This window comes from Budorcas taxicolor, chromosome 10 (assembly GCF_023091745.1).
Source record: "Budorcas taxicolor isolate Tak-1 chromosome 10, Takin1.1, whole genome shotgun sequence".
Lineage (NCBI taxonomy): Eukaryota > Metazoa > Chordata > Mammalia > Artiodactyla > Bovidae > Budorcas > Budorcas taxicolor.
In genome coordinates, this window is record NC_068919.1 from 56,445,307 (window position 1) to 56,461,006 (window position 15,700).

General features: G+C 43.8%; 1 protein-coding gene across 1 annotated transcript in view; it reads left to right on the forward strand.

The window, feature by feature from the left end:
- MYO5C (myosin VC) overlaps positions 1-15,700 on the forward strand; it is a 116,538-nt gene that overhangs the window by 61,736 nt on the left and 39,102 nt on the right. Inside the window, exons 19-25 of the mRNA XM_052646544.1 lie at positions 997-1,208; positions 3,684-3,849; positions 5,115-5,261; positions 7,203-7,367; positions 8,626-8,719; positions 9,535-9,598; positions 13,716-13,896. Of these exons, the coding sequence (XP_052502504.1) occupies positions 997-1,208; positions 3,684-3,849; positions 5,115-5,261; positions 7,203-7,367; positions 8,626-8,719; positions 9,535-9,598; positions 13,716-13,896 (1,029 nt within the window). The remainder of the gene's footprint in view (positions 1-996; positions 1,209-3,683; positions 3,850-5,114; positions 5,262-7,202; positions 7,368-8,625; positions 8,720-9,534; positions 9,599-13,715; positions 13,897-15,700) is intronic.

The window sequence follows — 15,700 nt, forward strand, 5'->3', positions numbered from 1 at the left end:
TATCATTTCTGTCCTTTATTGAGCCCATCTTTGCATGAAATGTTCCCTTGGTATCTCTAGTCTTTCCCATTCTATAATTTTCCTCTATTTCTTTACTCTGATCACTGAGGAAGGCTTTCTTATCTCTCCTTGCTATTCTTTGGAACTCTGCATTTAAATGGGTATATCTTTCCTTTTCTCCTTTGCTTTTCACATCTCTTCTTTTCACAGCTATTTGTAAGGCCTCCTCAGACAGCCATTTTGCTTTTTTGCATTTCTTTTTCTTGGGGATGGTCTTGCTCCATGTGTCCTGTACAATGTCATGAACCTCTGTCCATAGTTCATCAGGCACTCTGTCTATCAGATCTAGGCCCTTAAATCTATTTCTTACTTCCAGTGTATAATCATAAGGGATTCAATTTAGGTCATACCTGAATGGTCTAGTGGTTTTCGTCATTTTCTTCAACTTAAGTCTGAATCTGGCAATAAGGAGTTCATAATCTGAGCCACAGTCAGCTCCTAGTCTTGTTTTTGCTGACTGTATAGAGCTTCTCCATCTTTGGCTGCAAGGAATATATCAGTCTGATTTCGGTGTTGGCCATCTGGTGATGTCCATGTAAAGACTCTTCTCTCGTGTTGTTGGAAGAGTGGTGAAGAGACGCCACATGAAGACAGAAATGAAGCCTTTCCAGGCACCTCTGCTCTTCTGTGAAAACCACCTATAAGTGGCTGGAGCTTCCCAGTAGCCCAGTTGAGAATCACCCACAATGCAAACATCCCTCCTCATCCCAAGACACACCCCTCACCCTCCTGTCCACTTCTTCTCCCAAAGAGTCTTTAAACAAAAAAGGTAAAAGGTAAACTTCCAGGTCACAATCAGAAGTTTTCCTCTTTATGTCAAAGAACAGAGATGTCATAATAATAATATTAGTGGTGTGTTTGAATCTCTAAACATCTTTTCCAAATACTGTAGAAAATCTGACAGTTTGTTCTGATTATGTCATTTTTCTCTTCCAGGATTCTAATCAGTACCAGTTTGGTAAAACCAAAATTTTCTTCAGAGCAGGGCAAGTGGCTTATTTAGAAAAACTCCGGTTGGATAAACTGAGGCAGGGTTGTATTGTGATACAAAAGCATGTCCGTGGCTGGCTGCAGAGAAAAAAATTCCTCAGAGAGAGACGAGCGGCCCTGATCATCCAGCAGTACTTCCGGGGTCAGCAAACTGTGAGGTATGTTGGAACCAGGAGTGAAAATTGAGCGAGTGTTAGTCGCTCCGTCATGTCCAACTCTTTGAGACCCCATGATCTGTAGCCTGCCAGGCTCCTCTGTCCATGGAATTCTTCAGGCAGTTGGAAAGTGGATAGCTATTCCCTTCTCCAGATCTGCCAGACCCAGGGATCAAACCTGGGTCTCCTGCATTGCAGACAGATTCTTTACCCTCTGAGGTGGAACCAAGAAAACTGGAGCAACTGTACGACTTTCTTCCCTATCACCTCCAGGGGGTGGGGCCTCTTTTCTCCCAGGACCCAGGCACAGATGTGTGTATGGGTCTACAGGTGGCTGTGCCCTGTGGACAGAGCAGACAGGTGTGTCCTTGGGGGCAGGTGGTGCTGACTCTGCGTACTGTCCCCCCATGGCAGAGGTGGCAACCAGGACCTTGATGAGAGAAAGCCCCGATCAGCGTGTTGCTGAAGAGAGCCAGAATTCCTGGTGAGACCAGGTAGAGAGGCTGAGCTGCTAGTCCTTGGGAACTGAAAACGCCTAAGGGTGATCAGGGTCCAAGTGAAGCTTCTGAGTTAGGACACCACTGACCAACCTAACTTGCAGGTAGAGGGGCAGAGCATGCCTGAGGAGACCGTGGCAAGGCTCTGCCCGCAAGCAATGAGTCCTCTGGGTAGGGCTGCCCAAGTAGAGGACACAGCCATCCCACCCCTCTGTGAGTGCTCCCAAGAGGCCATCCTGGGATGGCCAGCAAGACGAGCATCCTTCCTGGATAGCATCGTGTGCATCTCTGTGTCTGCCCAGCCTCCCTCCTTCCCTTACTGTGACTGTAGTAGGAGAGCCAGGTTTTTAAAGATAGGCTGTGTAGCTCAGGTTCCCTCATCCTGAGCCTTATGCCTGACCTCCAGCAGTATCTGGGCTCCTCCACATGACTGACACACTACAGCCTTCATCTCAGCACACCCCAAACTGGGCTTGCCGTTCCACCACCCTGCCCCTACCTCCTGGCCCACGCTCCCGTAGGCAACCATCTTACATACACTTACAGTCAGCCTCGCTCTCCCTCTCAAACCTCTGGTTTTAGTTAGTAGCAGGAGTCCCCAGAGCAGGAAAGTCCAGAGTTACTGTCTTCCCCAAACTCATGCTTCCTCCATTTGCCTCCTGTGTCTGTCCCGCTTATTTCATTCCCACACCCCTGCCCTGCATGGAGCCTTCATCATCATTTGGTTTCACTCTACAGCACAGCCCTCTACCCGCTGCCTCTCCTTCCTGACTTCTAAAGCAGCGCCTCAGAGCTCCTGCTTCTGCCTCTCATGCTTGCGGTGGCCCCTGTTTCCCAGGGAAGGGCACTCAGCCTTTGACATGGTACTCATGGGTCCCCGTGGCTGGGATGGAGACATAAGCATGGACGCTCTGGTAGGACCGGGATGATCCTTGCCTGGTTGCCCCTGCATCCATATCTAGGACCCTGCACAGTGGCTGTCGCATAGTACGTGTTCAGTAAATACACATTTTGATAACAAACAGTCCTCATCTATTTTTCTCACCTCACTAACTACCAGTTTTCTCCATGTATCTTATATTCCAGCAACTCCAGACAAATTCTCTTTTTCTGAATGTTTCAGGCACTGCTAGGCTTCCATATCTTCACCTGTCCCTTAGTCTGAAATGCCTTTTCCAGCCTTTACTGTCTTCAGAAATGCTACTTTTCTGTCGAGCCTGGCTGACATGTCAGTTCTTCCCAAGCAGAATGATAGTTCAGTAAGATCTCCCTTACAGATCTTTTAGTAGTAATTTTATTTTCCTTCTTATCTCACTTGACCATTTCTAAGTCTGTTTTACAAGGTAGTAAACTCTGCAGGTAAGAACTTTTTCCTCACCTCCAGGCCGTCAGATAGGAGTTGACAAAGTTTTTCTGTAAGGGCCAAATACTTGGGCTTTTGGGGGTCTTGCAGTTTCTTTCACAACTATTAAACTCTACCTTTGTAGCATGAAATCAGTCATGGGCTATATGTAAATAATAAGTGCAGCTATATTACAACAAAATGTGATAATAGCAGGTGGGAGGGTGCAGCTGTGGCCCCAAGGCCATAGTTTTTCAACCCCTGATCTGGAGGTGCCAGCATGATCTCCCACATGAATCACTAGATGAATGGGCAAGTGCAATGCCAAAGCACAGTTATGTTGTTACAGCCTTTGTGGGTATGTGAGTGATGGTAAGGTGATCGGCCTGAATGTGAAGAGTGGGAAAGTTCCCCTGTGGTGCCTCGTTCCTGGAACAGATCCATGTTCGGATCAGGATGGAAAGAAATAACAACACTGATCTTGACTAGACGTTAACGTAAACCATTCCAATGTTTAATGCATAATTTGCAGAACTTTGGAATATGCCTCAGTTAAGAAGTATTGCGCAAGCTGGTTGCTCTGGGGTGGAAGTCAGTGCCACATTGGTAGCAGGTTTACTCTGCATTCTTTTAATCAAGGAAAGCTGTTACTGCCACTGCCTTAAAAGAAGCGTGGGCAGCCATTGTCATTCAGAAGTACTGTCGAGCGTATCTCGTCCGCAACTTGTACCAGCTGATTCGTGTGGCCACCATCACCATCCAGGCCTACACCCGAGGATTCCTGGCAAGGAGGAGGTATCAAAAGGTATGACTTTCTGGGATATGAATGTCTGTTCATATGTGTCTGCTGCAGCTAGGATTTGGTTATTGTTTCCAAAGTCTAGGTAGGAGAAAATATCTGCAAGTGATGCTACCAAAAAAGGATGAATTTCCAAAACATACAAATAGTTTATACTGCTAAACACAACCCAGTCAAAAAATAGGCAGAAGACCTAAATAGACATTTCTCCAAAGAAGACATGCAGATGGCCAAGAGGCACATGGAAAGATTCTCAGCATCACTAATTATTTAGAGAAATGCAAATCAGAAGTACAGTGAGGTAGCACCTCACACCAGTCAGACTGGCCATCATCAAAAAATCTACAAATAATAAATGCTGGAAAGGTTATGGAAAAAAGGGAATACTCCTACATTTTTGGTGGGAATGTAAATCGGTGCAGCCACTATGCAGAACATATGGAGGTTGCTTAAAAAGCTAAAAATAAAGTTACCATATGATCCTGCAATCCCGCTCCTGGGCATATATTTAGAACCAATTCTAATTCGAAAAGATGCACCCACCCCTATGTTTAGAGCAGTGCTGTTTACAGTAGCCAGGACCTGGAAACAACCTAAATGTCAATTCACAGATGAATGAATAAACAAGACGTGGCACATACACGCAGTGGAATGTTATTCAGCCATTAAAAAAGTGTGAAGTCATGTCATTTGCAGCAACATGGATGAGGCTTGAAATTACCATAGTAAGTGAAGTAAATCAGAGAAAGACAAACATCATATGCCATCACTTATATGTGGAATCTTTTAACATGATGCAAATGAACTTATTTACAGAACAGAAATAGACTCACAGACATTGAAAACAAACATAGGGTTAGTTACCAAAAGGATAGTGGGAGGGGAGTAGAAAAATTAAGACTTTGGGATTAACATATATACACTTCTATATATTAAACAGATAAACTACAAAGACTACACACAGAGTATACACAGGGAACTATATCTTGTAATAACCTATAGTGAAAAAATCTGAAAAAGAATATATATATAGGTATAGCTGAATCACTTTGCTGTACACTTGAAACTAATACAACATTGTAAGTAAACTAGAGTTCAACTTTTAAAAATCTGAAAACAAATAGGTAAACAGAATTGTGTGGGTTGATTACAAAAAGTTGGTATTTCACCTTGTAGGAGTATTCTGGTAGTTACATCTCTCAACACTGAAAGAGTTGATGAGAAAAAACAGGGGAGACCCATTTTGCATTTCACAAAATCTTCTTTTAAAGATGCTGAAGGAACACAAGGCTATGATCCTTCAGAAATATGCCAGGGCATGGCTGGCCAGACGCAGATTTCAGAATATCCGACGATTCGTGCTCAACATTCAGCTCACTTACAGAGTTCAGCGTTTGCAGAAAAAGCTAGAAGACCAGGTAAGTGTTCATAATGCATCCTTCATATTTACGCTTTCTAACAGATTTTAGTCCCAGACCAGTTCCTTAACTATGCTGTTGATGAAATAAAGTTATTTTAAAGCAAGACAAGAAAAATTGAACATAAAATTTTCTCTGCCATTTGAGCCAAATGTTATCCCCTTTAGTGGACATTGCACATCTGCACTATACAACAACTGGGTCCCCTTAGAAGACACAGAAATGTCTGTTTAACACCCCTCCCCACCCCCACAAAAGAAAGCAATTTCCTTCAGGTACCAACTAGCAAGGTAGCTCCTTAAGAGATAAGAGTCTGCTCAAAGCCTGTAAGGGGTCACAGTGATTCGCTACTTGCCTTGTTGGACTGTGTAAAATATCAGTATTTTACTTTGATGTATAGCCCTTTGTCTGAAAAGCTTATATACTGGTGTTTTGATCTCTAACAGGTGGAACAGTCACCAGTTTTCTGAAAAACTGTCTCCTGGGTTATAATCCTCAGGTTGACTCAAATAAAATACTTTATTTCTTTTTTAGATTGACTATTGATTAATTAATTTTTTGTCAACACTGTTAAGATTTATGCCCATGATAGGAGGTTTAAACAGTTTCTATGGACTGCCTGAGCTAGGAAGCAGAAGTACACTGTAAAGGGCTGATACACACGAGTGTGTAGGTTGCACACTGCACAAGGGCACTTGCCCAAGAAAGGAGGTGGAGCTGAAGTCCAGTGTAACTTCACTTGCCGGCCCATGTGTCTTGGTGTAAAGTTGTACTGCCTTGAGGCATGAGTGTCTTTCTAATTTGCACAAAGATGCTACCTTCATGCCAAGCATGCTCCCTCGGAGCTGCATTGGCCCAGAGGAGTTGCCATTTGTTACTTCCCCAAAGGTCCATGTGGTCTGACTACAGTTCTGCCTAGTTTGGGAAGATTCCCCATTCTGTTCCTACTGATAGGAAAAAAAAACACCCCAAACTCCATACACCCTCAGTCAGTGTGGGAAGGCTGTGTCCAGGAATGTGTCCAGATCTATAAAACTCACTCCTGCATCTGTCTCAAGTAATAATCAGATTCTCCTCCAATAAACTTTAAATGTAGCGCTAAGCTACATCATAGGAGTCCTTGGTGAATGGGTGAATGTGTGAATGTGCAAACCAGAAACTTGAGGTTTTGACACGGTTTCCCCTCCCTGTGTCGTTGTGCAGCAGTCCTGCATATTATGTTGCTGGTGGGGAACAGCCCTGAAAAACAGCCCTGACCAGCTGGGAGCAGGGCCTGTGGGAGACCCCACACTGCCTGAGCTCCATTCCAGGTACTCATGTCCTAGGGCTGCCAGGATAAGCCAGCACAGGCAGGGCAGCTTAAACAACAGATATTTATTTTCTCACGGTGCAGGAAGCTGAAAGTGTAAGATCAAGGTGTTGGCATCTTTGATCTCTTCCAAGGTGTCTTTCCTTGGCTTACACATAACCTTCTTCCCCATGTGTCTTCACGTCGTCTCCCCTCCCCTCACATCTGTTCTAATCTCTTCTCATAAAGACACCAGTCATACTGAATCAGGGTCCACCCATATGACGTCGTTTTACCTTAGTTACATCTTTTAAGACCAAATGTCCAAATACAGTGACATTCTGAGGTACTGGAGACTAGGACTTCAACATGTGAATTTGGGGAGATGAAGAGGACCCAGTTCAACTCACAGAACTAGGGTTGTCCTGGAGCTCCAGGGTTTGGACCAAAAGATCCACCAACTCAGGAAAGCATTTGCCTGAGCAGCTCCGCCTCCCTTTTCTCACTGGTGAAGTTGCTTACAGGCCACTGTGGTGATAACCGTGGTCAGTGTAAAAAAAACCTCCCACTTCAATGAGAAGTTGCGAGAAGCTAATGGAATAGCTTGTTTATTTTGGATAAACCCCTAAGTATCTGATGTTTCTTTCCTCCAGAACAAAGAGAACCATGGGCTGGTGGAGAAGCTGACCAGCCTGGCTGCCCTTCGGGCCGGTGACGTGGAAAAGATTCAGAAACTGGAATCTGAACTGGACAGAGCGGCTGCCCACAGGCAGAATTATGAAGAGAAGGGGATGCGATACAGGGCTTCCGTGGAAGAGGTCTGTGCTGGAAATGACTGTGGACGTAGCTTGTGAATCTTTCTGTGGAAGAGATCACGGTGCAGCATTTCCCACAGAGATGACTTCTGCAGAGAAATCAGATTTTGCTGTTGGCTTCCATTACCAGAGAAAGCCTGCATTTTAGAGGAGGGAGATCTGAGGCCTAGAGTCTGGGGGGAAAAGGGGTAGGGGGAAGAGGAGACTCGTGCTTCAAGAAGCACACTGTAAGGTTTTCCCTGCCTTCCACTTGTGTGAAGTGATGGAGGCCCTGAGAAAGGGCCCTAGTCAATGTTTCCCTCTCATCCAGCATGACCTTGGTCTCCTGTCGCTTGTCCACCTGACATGCACCCTGGAAGCATCATCCCCAGAGCAGCAGTGCAAAGCGTGGGCAGGTTTGCATCTCCGTGTCGTAGTAAAAAGAGCAGTAGATGTAAAAACCGATGTCCTAGGTTTAGATCTTCTTCGTCTGGGAAACTTGGACAAGTCGCTTACCCTCTCTGAATTTTAGTTTCCTCATATGGAAGATGGGAATAACAAAAAGGGACTAACAGAATTACTGTGAGGATAAAATTGTCAGGTGAAATAGTTTAGCCAAGTGACGCATATAGCCCTGCGAAAGTGTGAGCTGATATTTTCAAGCCCAGTATTTATTACTATCCATTCTGCACCTTCTAAAGTCCCACAACACCCAGAGTGGTGACAGCTTGGAGTCCTCGGGCATCCCTCTGCCCTTCCCATGACCAGGTGCCCGGCTGCACCAACACAGAGGCTGGCATCTCCCACACTGCCAGTCACCAGCCATCAGCACCCAGGGGCCCCCAGCTGCCAGCCCAGCAGATACTTTACTGGAGAACTACTGTGATCATACATCCTTCCTGAGTCATAAGACTCTCGAAATGTGAATCCACTTTATATCATAAATTTCCTACATTAAATGTATTATTGTGTTAATACCCTGGGTATTTTTAGCCAATAAAAAGACAGAGGAGTTGCCTTGACTTTGGGAAGACCTTGGATTTGGTTCTTTCTCCTTGATTTCAGCCCTTGTTGGATGAGGCTGGGAACTAGTGTCTATTGAAGTCACATGGAGCCCTTGCATGTGGAGCTAAACACAGCGTCTCACAGTGGGCTGCTGCCAGCTGTTACCTATGGATGGGTGCTGAGACCGAAAAATAACTAATTTAAAAATATGCAGGCAATGGTGATGAAGCTCAAAGCAAGGTTTTCAAAAAACCATTTTTCCCCTTCCCTTTGCTAGAAACTGGCAAAGCTTCAGAAGCATAATTCAGAATTGGAAATACAGAAAGAACAAATACAGCTGAAGCTTCAAGAGAAGACTGAAGAGTTGAAAGGTAAAGCCCAAGGTGGCCCGATGCACATTCACCGGGTCACAAGCCTAGTCCTTCAGGAAACAGGCGCTGGGCGGGAATCTCGTTCCAGGCTGAACCGGAAGGATGTGGTGTAATGAGAAAACTTTCCCTCCACAGAGAATAGCTGTATTTAAATTGTGGCAACTGTACCCTGCAGGTTCACCTGGCTTGTTTCCAACTTTTATCAGAGCACAATAGTCCCTGTCTGTGCCTCAGAATCTCCTGGGCCATTTGCAAAGTACAGCTGGGTGGGCCGTAAGCCTGGAGCTGTTCTATCAGAAGATGGGGAGGGAGTGATGACTGTGGGTGGTGGTAACAGGGATCATCCAGAATCTCATTTTTTAAAAATTTTATAGTCATCCTCGTGCATTGTCAGGGCAATGCTGGGATAATGTTTGTGGCTTGCCAAGGATTTGCGGTCAAATTTTAGCTCTGGCCAAGTTACCCAGTGTAAGTGGTACTCAGTCCTGGCCCTGAACAAAGATGCCTCCTTAGCACTGAGCCACGTCAGCCCTGGGCTGTCAGGTGCAGACCCTTGGGACCAGCAGTGTCAGTTTCCTTTGGCGTGTGGAGCAGCCATCCGCAGCCTAGCTTGTCTGTCTGTACTTGTCCAATTCAGATTCTAATTGCAGAATTCTAATTTATAAAAGATGACAATTACACTCTCATCTTAAGTCCCATTAATAATAAATACCACCTGATTGTTCTTACATTCTTACTTTCTTAAATGTGGCATGAAACAATCGAGGCATTGCTTTTCACACCTATTTCAAAGAGCATTCATTCTCTTTTCACAGAAAAAATGGATAACCTCACCAAGCAGCTCTTTGATGATGTACAAAAAGAAGAACAACAAAGAGTGTATGAAATCTCATTTGCTTTAAAGCCACTGCTTCCTTCTCTCTGCTGTTTTCTAATTTGCTTCTCAGCTTGCAGGTTGCAGATCATAGACACAGGAGAGCACAGTGTGGATATTTTTAGGAAGTGAGAGACAGCTTTGTGAGAGCTACCTCCTCAAGGGTGCACATTTCAGACACTGCACAGGTTCTGGAGTTATGGGCACAGTGGACCACTGGGGATATCTTGCTTTCTCTTTATTACCAAGACAGAAGTTCAGAGACTGCCACCTTTTTCAGCTTTCAAGTCCAAGGATGAAAATTATTGCCTCTTAAATAAACCGTCCTTCTTTGCCCCCCACCCTCACATTGTATCTGTAAACTTGACTCTTGTCCCAGACAGTAAGGCATGTAACTTACCTCACAAAAGTTAAGGCAGGTCTAATAGCTCATGTAGCTCAACATAAAAAAAGCAACCCAATCAAAAAAAATGGATGGAAGATCTGAATAGACATTTCTCCAAATAAGACATACAGAAGACCAAGAGACACATGAAAAGATGCTCAATATCACTAATTATTAGAGAGATGCAAATCAAAACTACAATGAGGTATCACCTCACACCGTTCAGAATGGCCATCATCAAAATATCTACAAACGATAAATGCTAGAAGGTGTGGAGAAAAGGGAACCCTCTACACTGTTGGTGGGAATAAAAATTAGTGTAGCCATTATGGAAGACAGTGTGGAGGTTCCTTAACTAAAATTAGAGCTACCATATAATCCAGAAATCCCATTCCTGGGCATATATCTACAGAAAACCATAATTCAAAATATTATATGCACCCCAACGTTCATAGCAGCACTGCTTACAACAGCCAGGACATGGAGGCAAACTAAATGTTCATCAACAGAGGAGTGGACACCTTCTTTAAGGTGTGCATATATATATATGTACAAATAAAAACAAAATAATGCCATTTGCAGTGACATGGGCCTAAAGATTGTCATACTGAGTGGAGTCAGACAAAGACAAATAGCATATGAGAATGCGTTCATGAGGAATCTAAAAGAATGATACAGGTGACCTTATTTATGAAACAGAGTCACAGATTTTAGAAAACAAATTTACAGTTACCAAGGGGGAAAGGGATAAATCAGGAGATTGGGATTGACATATACTCACTACTGTGTCTAAAATAGATAACTAACAAGGACCTACTGTATGGCACAGGGAACTCAGTGCTCTATAATGATCTATATGGGAGTAGAATTTGAAAGAGAGTAGATCTGTGTAACTGGTGCACTTTGTTGTACAGCAGAAACTAGCAGAACATTGTAAATCAACTATACTCCAATAAAATTAGTTAAAAAGACAGGTCCCCATAACCTTGAACTGTACCAGCCCCATATTTCCTGTCTCAACAAACGCTTTGCTAAGATCTAAAGGCTCCAGTCTGTGCTGCTCTCTCTTTAGGAGTTAATTCACAGGTCTTCAGATCTCCAGATAGGGCTGCATGGCAGAGTGCTGGGAAGAGATGGAACATTCTTGGCATCTCTGTTGGAGGCTAGATGGCACAGTGTTGTCTTGGTGGCAGTATATACAACTTTCCTGTGAAGTTAGTTAGCAGAAGAACCTGGGTCTGGATGAGGGGGCCAGGATGCCGAGAAGTCAGGGGAGAGAGTGTCACTGAAGAACTCCAAGAGTTAATGTATACATAAAGTGTTTCATGATCCTACATCAATTTTTTTTCTTTTGATGTATGTGTGTGCATATGTGAAAGTGGCTAAGTACTGTCCAACTCTTTGCAATGCTTTGGGCTGCAGCCTGCCAGGCTCCTCTATTCAAGGAATTTTCTAGGCAAGAATACTGGAGTGGGTAGCCATTCCCTTCTCCAGGGGATCTTCCCAACCCAGGGATCAAACCCAGCTCTTCTATGTTGCAGGCACATTCTTTACTGTATGAGCCACCAGGGAAGTCCTTTTGATGTGTAGTTGATTTATAATACTATTTAAGCTTCAGGTGTACGACATAGTGGTTCAAAATTTTTATATATTATGCTCCATTTGTAGTTATTATAAAATGTTAGCTATATTCCCTGTGTTATGCAATATATCCTAGTAGCTTATTTATATCATACACAGTAGTCTGTAAGTAGTCTGTACCTTTTAATCTCCTTCCCCTTTCTTGCTTCTCCACCTTCCCTCTCCCCACTGGTAACCACTGGTTTGTTTTTTATGAGTCTGTTTGCTTTGCTATATTCATTTTTTTTTTAATGTTCCACCTATAAAACACAGTGTCCTTTTCTGTCTGACTTATTTCATTAAGCATAAGATCCCTCAGTTTCATCCATGTTGTTGCAAATGGAAATTTTTCTTTTTTATGCCTGAGTAGCATTCCATTGTGAAGAAGGCAGTGGCACCCCACTCCAATACTCTCGCCTGGAAAATCCCATGGACAGAGGAGCCTGATGGGCTGCAGTCCACGGGGTCGCTAAGAGTCAGACACGACTGAGCGACTTCACTTTCACTTTTCACTTTCATGCATTGGAGAAGGAAATGGCAACCCACTCCAGTGTTCTTGCTTGGAGAATCCCAGGGACGGGGGAGCCTGGTGGGCTGGCGTCCATGGGGTCGCACAGAGTCGGACACGACTGAAGCGACTTAGCAGCAGAGTTCCATTGTATATATGTACATCTTCTTTATGCATTCATCTGTTGATGGACCCTTAGATGGCTTCCATAACTTGACTATTATAAATAGTGCTACTATGAACATTGGAGTGCATGTATTCTCTTAAAATAGTGTTTTCTTTTTCTTTGCATATATACCTAGGAGTGGAATTGCTGGATCATATTTACATCAGTTTTTAAATAGGGCTAGTTAACTTTTAAAAAGGGCTAGTTAACAGACTTTGAAAAGTCTGTTTTTCCATTAATTCTTAGCTTTAGCAGAGAGGAGCTCAGCTCTTGGCATCTCCTGGTCATCTGAGGCCACTTAGGAGCGATCATTTCAAGCAGGGGCTAGAGAGCCAGCCTGAGCCAGCCTGAGCTCTTTACAGTCCTCTTCAGCATTCTCCCACAGCTCAGTGTGGTCCCTGGTCAGCTGACTGGGAAAAACTTTTCCCATCACAACCCACTAGAGGCTCAAGGGTCCCACAGTCAGTGGGCACACTCCCGGTCAGCTTACAAGTCTTAGACTACAAGTCTTAAGATTCTCTTTACATAAGATTTCTGGTTGCAATTTGCTTCTTCAAATATATTTTCCTGGACTCTTAGGAGCACTGTAGTTTTTGTTTTGTGTGTGTTTTTTTTTAATCTGAAAACAAAGTTTAAATGTTTAATATCTATAAGAAGAAAAGAAACAAAATCCTATTGGGAATATGACTCTTTTCCTCGGGATTTTCCCCATTGTACTATAAAAGCAAGTCATAAAAGGGACTGAGTTGACAGCCCAGCAGGTGGGAAGATGATATAATAAACTCACAGAGCTCCTTGGACAGCTTCAATTCTGACTGGGCCCCTGTGGGCTATGTGGGGCTGGTCTAGGTTCTGTATCTGTCTGGGGTTATTTTCTTGGGCACTTACCCTGTATTTAATTGCGCAGTCTTCTTACAAGGAACTGGCTTTCTGTGGCCTTTGGGGTATCTGGATTTGCTGCAGTTTATTCTAAAATGTTTGGTAAGCTGGACCCTTTTCCTTATTAAATGTCCATATTAACCTGTTTAGGACTAAGCCAAGCTGTTCCAGGATCCTTGATTCTAGGCAGGAGACAGGACTTGGCAGAATGTGCCAAGGTCTTTGCTGAGTGAAGTGGTCCCTTTAGGGGGCCACATGGAACCAGGGTGGCTTGGGGGCTATAGTACCCCAACAACCATGGAGTCTTTAAGTTCAGCCTCCCTCTCCTGTGTTCCCTGTGTATGATCACTATAGAGCCACACTTCTCTGATTCTGAAGATGTAAGAAGCTGCCTTAACCTAAGGGGACATAAAAACAGTCTTATAAAAATAATGCCACCATCCTCACAATAGGTCTTCACTTGGCTCTTCCTTTCTGAGTCTCCTCTTATTTCCAAAATGATGTGTAGTTCTAATTAAGGGTAAAGACCTTAGAAATGGTTCAAATTTTTCTTTTGATGCTTAGACTTCTTGAAAAAAGTTTTGAACTGAAAACACAAGATTATGAGAAGCAGATCCGGTCTTTGAAAGAAGAAATTAAAGCTCTCAAGGATGAGCAGATACAACTGCAGCGTCAGCTCGAGGAAGAGCGGGTCACCTCTGATGGCCTGAAAGGGGAAGTGGCCCGGCTGAGCAAGCAGGCAAAGGTAGGACTCCTTGCTCATCCACGAGCTCTTGGCTGATTTGTCTGACCTGCACTAGAGAGAGCAGCTTCACGTCTCCTCAGTTCAGTTCAGTTCAGTCGCTCAGTTGTGTCTGACTCTTTGCGACCCCATGAATCGCAGCACGCCAGGCCTCCCTGTCCATCACCATCTCCCGGAGTTCACTCAGACTCAGGACCATTGAGTCAGTGATGCCATCCAGCCATCTCATCCTCTGTCATCCCCTTTTCCTTCTGCTCCCAGTCCCTCCCAGCATCAGAGTCTTTTCCAATGAGTCAACTCTTCGCATGAGGTGGCCAAGTACTGGAGTTTCAGCTTTAGCATCATTCCTTCCAAAGAACACCCAGGGCTGATCTCCTTTAGGATGGACTGGTTGGATCTCCTTGCAGTCTAAGGGACTTTCAAGAGTCTTCCCCAACACCACAGTTCAAAAGCATCAATTCTTCGGCACTCAGCTTTCTTCACAGTCCAACTCTCACATCCATACATGACCACTGGAAAAACCATAGCCTTGACTAGACAGACCTTAGTCGGCAAAGTAATGTCTCTGCTTTTGAATATGCTATCTAGGTTGGTCATAACTTTTCTTCCAAGGAGTAAGCGTCTTTTAATTTCATGGCTGCAGTCACCATCTGCAGTGATTTTGGAGCCCCAAAAGATAAAGTCTGACACTGTTTCCACTGTTTCCCCATCTATTTCCCATAAAGTGATGGCACCAGATGCCATGATCTTCGTTTTCTGAATGTTGAGCTTTAAGCCAACTTTTTCACTCTCCTCTTTCACTTTCATCAAGAGGCTTTTGAGTTCCTCTTCACTTTCTGCCATAAGGGTGGTGTCATCTGCATATCTGAGGTGATTGATATTTCTCCTGGCAATCTTGATTCCAGCTTGTGCTTCTTCCAGTCCAGCGTTTCCCATGATGTACTCTGCATAGAAGTTAAATAAGCAGGGTGACAATATACAGCCTTGACGTACTCCTTTTCCTATTTGGAACCAGTCTATTGTTCCATGTCCAGTTCTAACTGTTGCTTCCTGACCTGCATTCAGGTTTCTCAAGAGGCAGGTCAGGTGGTCTGGTATTCCCATCTCTTTCAGAATTTTCCATAGTTTATTGTGACCCACACAGTCAAAGGCTTTGGCATCGTCAATAAAGCAGAAATAGATGTTTTTCTGGAACTCTCTTCCTTTTTTGATGATCCATTGCATGTTGGCAGTTTGATCTCTGGTTCCTCTGCCTTTTCTAAAACCAGCTTGAACATCTGGAAGTTCATGGTTCATGTATTGCTGAAGCCTGTTTGGAGAATTTTAAGCACTACTTTACTAGCGTGTGAGATGAGTGGAATTGTGTGGTAGTTTGAGCATTCTTTGGTATTGCCTTTCTTTGGGATTGGAGTAGGATCAGCTAAAAACATCTAAACTTGTTTCTCCCTCCATTTTTCAATGCAAACCATTTTAGTGAGATTGGAAAAATTTTAAGCTTCCACTAGATATGTGAAACACATGTTAGTAGAATAATTGTTACAATTACACAAATATCATCTGTAATCATCATGGAATAGCCATGCATAGTTTAGAAGATATGTCATGGACTCATACCTGAATTTCTTAGCAGAACTGCCCATATTCTCTGGGCTCTGATTTCCTATTGTTTAAAATAGTAGATTGGACTGTGGAATCCAGAAGGACCACAATATACCTGTGAGCCCTTCATCCTTAGCAGCCAGATAAGACTGATGTCAATCTGGGAGTCACATCATCTGGCTCACTTTGTATCTCATGAGGTTACGTG